This window comes from Python bivittatus, unplaced genomic scaffold, assembly GCF_059951505.1.
Source record: "Python bivittatus isolate LINGU-HERP-01145 unplaced genomic scaffold, Pbiv_v1 ctg000360_np1212, whole genome shotgun sequence".
Lineage (NCBI taxonomy): Eukaryota > Metazoa > Chordata > Lepidosauria > Squamata > Pythonidae > Python > Python bivittatus.
The window spans coordinates 455,062-462,502 of NW_028277069.1; the positions used below are offsets into that span (position 1 = coordinate 455,062).

Here is a 7,441-nt window from a genome sequence, read left to right on the forward strand (position 1 = left end):
AAGTTTTGACCCTTTTTCCCATGTTAAATTGACTTTATGGGGAAACCCGACTTTAAAAATTGGGAAAAAGATGGTGATGTGGAAAAAGTGGATGGGAATGGGGGAATCACTTTGGACCAACTGATAGATGATGAAGATGAATTTTTAACATACTGTGCATTAAGAGATAAATATCATCTATAATTTGTAACCCAATAACAATATTTACAGTAGCAGCATTTGTTAACATTGTTTGGACCAGTAGCATTTTCAACTTCTGAGATACATGAGATACTAGAACAACTTGTTAAATTGTTTAAAACTAAAAATAAAAAACAAACCCTTTGGACATCCTTTGAGAGAATATTTCAAATCTCCTAACAGTAACCAAGAAAGCTAGATTCTCCAAGTCTTTTTAACTTGGTGTGTTGAAACGGAGAAAGGCTTAGGTCAAAGTTCCTCGGAAAATGGTTGAAAATGCAGCAGCATGAGCACTTCTTTGCAATGGGTAACTGTAATAAATATTAATAATAGCAATAATTCTCCATAAATCCTCCTTTGACAGAAGTAACAACTTCTATATGTTTCCTGTAGATAGCAAACAGTATTTCTATTTTATATATTTATTTATTATTGGTCAGCAATTTCTCAGACTGAGAAAGGTCAAATGATGTACTAATTCCTCTTTATGAGTTGCTTCCTGTGGTTGAGCTCAGGCCTGAAAACAATGATGTAGCATTTTGGCAAAAATATGCATCCCACTAATGCAGCACTGGAGGACAGGATGGAGAAGATCTCCACGGCTACCATGGCTTTTCCTCTTGTGCTCAGATAGGCTGGAAAAAAGGAGACCCACACACTGCAGAAGGCCAACATGCTGAAGGTGATGAACGTGGCTTCATTAAAGCTGTCTGGTAATTTACGGGCAAGAAAGGCCACAATAAAGCTGGCGATGGCCAAGATACCCATGTAGCCCAAGACACAGTAGAAGAAGGAGGATGACCCCTCATTGCATTGTAAAATCATTTCTGTGGTTTCTGAGTGCATGTCTAACTCAGGGAATGGGGGCAACGTTGACAACCAAAGCGCACAAATACATACTTGGACAAGAGAGCAGGAAAGGACAGTAGAAAAGGCCAATCTTTTCCCCACCCATTTCCTCATTGGAGAACCTGGTTTCGTGGCCATGAAAGCAACCACCACAGTGATAGTTTTGGCCAAGACAGTAGAGATGGCCACTGAGAAGGTGATGCCAAAAGTGGACTGTCGGAGAAGGCAGATGACTTTGCCAGGTTGGCTGAGGAAGAAGAAAGGGGAGAGGAAACAAAGGAGAAGAGAGACAAGGAGGATGTAGGTGAGGGTGCGGTTGTTGGCTTTTACAATGGGAGTATCTCTGTGCTTAATAAAAGTTCCAAGTACCCAAGATGTCAAGAAGAAGAAACAAAGATCAGTTGAAGCTAAACCGATTCCTAATGTTTCTTCAAAATTAAGAAAGGCCACTGGTTTCAGGACACATCCTTCCTTTTCTTTGTTTGGATAATGATCTTCTGAACATTTAAAACAGTCGTCCATATCTGGAAGAAAAGCCAAGGAATTTGTCATCTATGTATTCCATATTTTTGAAAATTACTTTCTGAGTGGGTGCCAGCTCTTATTCTTTTTTATTTCTTTCCACTGTACACCAGTTTGAGAATGTTTATATGAAAATGTAGTTTTTCCCCAATTGTACTATTTAGGATTGGCATAAAAGAAAGTACAATGGGAAGGGCAATTATTCTTTGAAATGCAACCCTTTGTAAATTATTCAGAATTATTACAGTATAGCCAATTTGGACTTTTCCAATTTTTACAAAACATGGAGAAGAAACCTTTGTTGATAGATACAAGTCTTTAGTAACAGAAGCAGGTATACTGACTCTTTGGTGCAAACTAAGATAATTCTTTTAAACTCTTTTATGTTTCCTCCTTCCTAAAGACGGAGTAAACTAAGGAAACATCAGTCTTTTTATTTGGAAAAAAAAACAGGTGGGGCCTAACAAGCAAAAAACAATTACCTAATTTTACTGTCAAGATAAGAAGGGTATATTAGTCTGAAATCTGTATTTTATCCTCACCTCTTTGATGGTTCTGTGTTCTATGTGGAGAAGATTAGTTGGTTCTACAAATACCCACCCTATGTCCCTTTGATGGTAGAATATATGATCCATTTACAAATCTCCCTTTGTCTGCTGAAGCGTCCTTGCTTTCACTTACTTTCTGGTTTTCTTGGAAGATAAGGCCCAGAAGATGGTAGATCAAGTAAAAAAAAAGTCTGCATTCATTCACATGTAAACTGACCTGAGCCAAAGTTACAATCATAGTTACACTATCATTTGTAAAAACTGTAATTTCTTCTTTAAACGTTAAGAACTTTAACTTTAACCCAATTCTCCTTATTTCTATACTGTTTTTAAAAGAGGAGATTACTGGACCTCAAATCATACTTTAATAGTGGCCAAAAAGAAAAAAAAAAGATAAAGAAGTTTTAAGTTAAGTCAATGCACATAGATTCCAATGTGAAAATTGTGATGACGGATATAAGTCTTTAGTAACAGAAACAGATGTACTGACTCTGAGGTGTTCTCTTTTTTTTTTTTTGGTAAGAAGAAAGACTTTGGCCTTATATTTTTCCAGCACACATTTTCTTTAATTCCCAATCGGCTCTACAAGTTATAATTGGCTGGTAATCTCCCATTCAAACATTTATTAGGTCAGACATTGCTTAGTCGAGCTTAACATCATTACAAGTTATGAAGATGATGTTATAACGTAGGAGACACCAATAAACATTTTTGTTAAAAATATATCCTGAGTTTACAAACATTCATATTTGGTTTACTGAGTGAACAAGCTTAGCGAAACAAACACCAAATGCAAATGATGTTGAACATGTGACAAATCAATAAATAGAGATAGATCATGTGATCAGACAGGATCTATGGGTCAATGCTAATATATTTTGCACCAGTATAGGGAACACTAAATGCAGGAATCCTATGGGGCAACTTTGACTCCTGAACAAGAAATTGTGATCCACAAGTATAGAAATAAATATTCTCCCTGCAGAACTAGTACAATTTACTGTTTAAGTCTATGGAATGAAAAACTTGTAGAATGTCTAACCTAGAACTAGTAAAACAACTAATTACAGATAGTCGTCAACTTATGACCATTCATTTTGCAATTGTTCAAAGTTATAATGGCGATGAAAAAAGTCATGACCAGTCCTTGCACTTACGACTGTTGCAGTGTCATGTGGTCAAAATTCAGATGCTTGGCAACTGGCATGTTGTTATGGTGGCTGCAGGTTTCTGGAGTCACATGGTCGCCACCTGAGACATTCCCAGCCATCTTCCTGCAAGCAAAGTCAATTGGGAACTGTGTGATTCACTTAACAGTGGCCGCAAAAACTGTTATAAAATTGGCTGCGGTCAAGTGTTCTCTCGCTTAAGGACCATGCCACTTAACAATGAATTTTCTGTTGCCTATTGTGGTTGTAAGTCAAGGACTACCTGTATATGCATCCTAAAATAGCGTATTACAGTTTGCTTAAGTCTGTAGAATGAAAAACTGGTGGAATGTCTAACCTACCATTTTGATTTGAAATCTTCCCTTCTGGGCAGGGAACACAGTCATAGCAACAGAATTGTTTTCCTTCAACACTTCTCTTCCAGGATCCGGGGAAACAGTGGTCATTACACAGAGAAAGTGGAAGGACCTGTTCATAAACAGTGAAGGTTTTGCAAAGAGGGATTTGTAAAATAGTTTCTAATTTTTCTCCTTTCTTGGTGGAAATAATTCTTGACTTGCCAAAGGGATAATGAATTTTATCTATTTGGATTTAAACTATAAATTAGTATAAATCCAAATAAATTTATTTAATAGATTAATAGATAAATTAAAAAGAAGTTCAAATTACATGGATGTGCAAAAGGGACTGCTTGAAGAAGGGCAGGGTGAGTAAATCAATGTGCATTATGACAATGTTATGGAAATGATGCAACTCCTGTGATTTCAAATAGAATTGCAACCCGAATATGGAAACCTGGCTTTTATATTGTAATGTCATTTTGTCAATCTGGTATTTGCTTGTTCATGGACAACATTTGTATGGAATATGCCCGTTTTTTCTTTCAAAAACAGAAATTATATTTCTAAAGGGACTATGTTCAATATGGTTTAATAGACAAAGACATCTTCATGGGATCCTAATGGCTCAAGAGATAGTCCATTCAATGAGTCCATACCTGGTTAAAAGCTGGGTGCCAGACAATCAAGTCTTCATCTATGAAAAATTCTTTCCCTTTTGGAGCACTGGGATCTAAATTTCCAACTTTAAGTCTCTGAAAGGATCTGTTTGGAAAAGTGATCAAATTGATGATGTCAAAACCACCTCGACCTTCTCTTTTGTTTTTAAAGAAAACTCTTTCTCCAGCTGAGTTGTTAAAAGAAATCCGTTGAAGAAACTTGTGGAGCTATTTGTAGGAGGATAAGTAACAGGAGTCAAAAAGCATCAGGGATCAAAGTATTAATGTTTCTCCAACTTTTACTACTACTTTGCAAGATACCAAAGAACAGTTCCTGGCTTGAAATAAGGAAGAAGAAAATGTCAACTCAGAAAGAACTATTAAGAATCTAGAACACACTCTTATTTTACTAATTAATGATTACAAGTACTTTAAAGCACCAAACTCAGCACTTCTCCTGGAAGTTTATTATAAGTATAAAAATGCTCTCATTTCATAAATGGATGTTGCGTTCAAAGCAAAAAAAAAAAAAGGCTGCCTTCAGACACATCACCACTGAATTCTTCTGGGAACCAAGCTGGATGAATTTACAAGACAGGAAAATCTACGTGGAGATGAAATGGTTATTTATGGAACCAAGGGTGATACAAAACTCTCATTGACTTGACTGAAATTTGCAAAAGCAAATTCATTTTCATCGTCTTTTATTCTATAACTTCTCAAGACTTCTTACACTGCTAACTTCATCCTCTTGGACCCTCCTTTTCCTCTTTTTTAGTAATGTTTTAAAATTTTGACGTTTTATGTATTTATATGTATTTATGGTTTTTATTGTTTCATGTGAGTCGCCCAGAGTCCCTCATTGGGGGGAGATGGGCAGGGGAGAATTTAATAAATAAATAAATAAATAAATAAATAAATAAATAAATAAATAAATAAAACTTTTTTCCCTCAATATCTATATTGATATGTGGGGATAAGCCAGGGAAAAGAAACCCTATTCAGACGTGATGAGAATGACTATTCACTGAAACAAAAGATGGGTTTGAATTGGAATGATTACCTGCCAAGGCTGCAGATATGGAAATTCAAACCTTTCAATTTCTCTCTGTTTGGATCTTGATCTCGCTATCTCCTGCAAAGAATGTGCCACTGCATAAACAGCATTGTAAATACTGTAGCTGTGGCCAGTCATCTGCAACTCAAACAGAGGCCCAGGCAAAGTCTCCAAATTCTCTTCTCCGCTACAACTTTCATTGATCGTTGAGGCTGATTCTGCATTTGAAAATGAACAGTCAAACAGGTGTTCCCAAACATCTTGAATAAATCCATCTTTGTGCATTGAAGGTTTGATGACTTGAAGAAATTCTCTGAACCCTTGAATTTCTCTTGAATGAACTGAAAAGGAAAGAGCCCCATGGAACATCTCAAGATCCCAATCCCTTTGGCTTCCTGTAAGAATCAGATCAATTGGGTTCATCAGGATCCAAATCTTTCCAAATAATGTGTTGCCTTTGTTTTCAGGATCACATAGAAACATGACAATTCTGAGCCACACAATGGTGAATGATTCCCCATAGACAAGAAAAACATTTGCTTTCTGATCTATCAATTTATCAGAAATAATTGATACTGAATGCAGCAATTTTGAAAAGTCTTCCAAGTTGGGACGTCGTGGAATTATTTGTGTGAAAGCTAAACAGATGCCATTCTGGGAAAGCAATGGTGGCAGTTTCTGAAAAAAATATGCTCCCTTATCATTATCAAAAATAAATACTCCAATCCACATCCACTGAAAATGCAGAAGAAGTCGTAAAATTGCAGGGTACTGATGGTCCTCATTTGGGACCATGCAGTAAAGTGAAGATAACTTAGTAGTCTGAAAATCTTCTTGAGGAAAAGAGCCATAGGTCAACTAGAAGGAGAAGGAAAAGGAGGAGGAGGAGGAGGTGGAAGAAGAAAAAGGAGAAGGAGAAGGAGAAGGAGAAGGAGAAGGAGAAGGAGAAGGAGAAGGAGAAGGAGAAGGAGAAGGAGGAAGAGGAAGAGGAAGAGGAAGAGGAAGAGGAAGAGGAAGAGGAAGAAGAAGAAGAAGAAGAAGAAGAAGAAGAAGAAGAAGAAGAAGAAGAAGAAGAAGAAGAAGAAGAAGAAGAAGAAGAAGAAGAAGAAGAGTCATTATTCTTGAGAATCAGGGGAACATGTAAGTAAAAATGACTCCTGGATGGAAACTGATTGAAGATGTTTCTACACTGAAAACTTTTCCAGTTCTACTACGTTATGGCAGTTCTGATGAACAATACAAACAACTAAAACTTAAAGGTAAAACATTTTTTCACCTGTGGAATATAACTGGATTACAAACAAAAATAAGCTTCTTAATATAGAGTTCCAGAATGTTCATCACTATGAATACCTGGAAACCTGCTAACTCTCTGAGCGTTTGTACTCTTCCCAGCCTAAGGAAGCAATTCTTCAGAGCTAGACATATTGGATTACCTTCTGCTTTTCTCTATGGCAGATATAGTATAATACTGATATATAAAAGTCTACCTCCGTGAGATTCTGGAGGAATAGAAACAGTCAAGCATGTCCTCCTTTGCTGCAATTATTATAGGGATCTTCAAATGGACCATAGCACCAATCTTCCAAAAATTCCCAAGCAAAACACGTGAGTTTCATACTAAGTTATTATCAGACACCAACCAAGACCTAGCAAGGAGACTTGCCACCTATTGTCAGGTGGCAGTCAAAACATGAAGTCAGCTGACCCTTTCAAATAAGATTAAGTTTGTTGTTCTGTAATTTATGTTTTAATTAATTTTCTGATCTATGATCACAATAAATGATTTTTATTTTTTTTATTGGATTACCTTAGCCAATTTATTGAGGTTTGGGAAAAATTTGCAGAATGGAAAGCAAAGTGGATAAAATTGAAATCCTGCAGAAAGCCATGGTAAAAAATTAATCTCTGATATTAATTACAAAAGAAGTCAATGTTTCTCTCTCACCCCCCTGCCCAAATTACCTGTGGAATCTTGTAGACATTTATGGTGTCTGCCATATAGGATGAAGTATCAGAGACAAGTGCTCCAATGATGGCCATGAGATTTTTCTGGCTGTCACATTTGTAGTTGGGGACAAATTCCTTGGATTTGAAGAGCAGGTCCAGAGTGGTGCGA

The 7,441-nt window shown here is 36.6% G+C and overlaps 1 protein-coding gene across 1 annotated transcript; it reads right to left on the minus strand.

The window, feature by feature from the left end:
* Positions 1-654: 654 nt before the first annotated feature.
* Positions 655-6,117, minus strand: LOC148215380 (vomeronasal type-2 receptor 26-like). The gene is made up of 4 exons (XM_088143649.1): positions 5,329-6,117; positions 4,266-4,493; positions 3,610-3,736; positions 655-1,553 (listed from the first exon to the last, which is right to left on the minus strand). Exons 1-4 carry the CDS (start codon positions 6,115-6,117, stop codon positions 655-657), a joined length of 2,043 nt encoding a protein of 680 aa, XP_087999775.1.
* Positions 6,118-7,441: the final 1,324 nt, after the last annotated feature.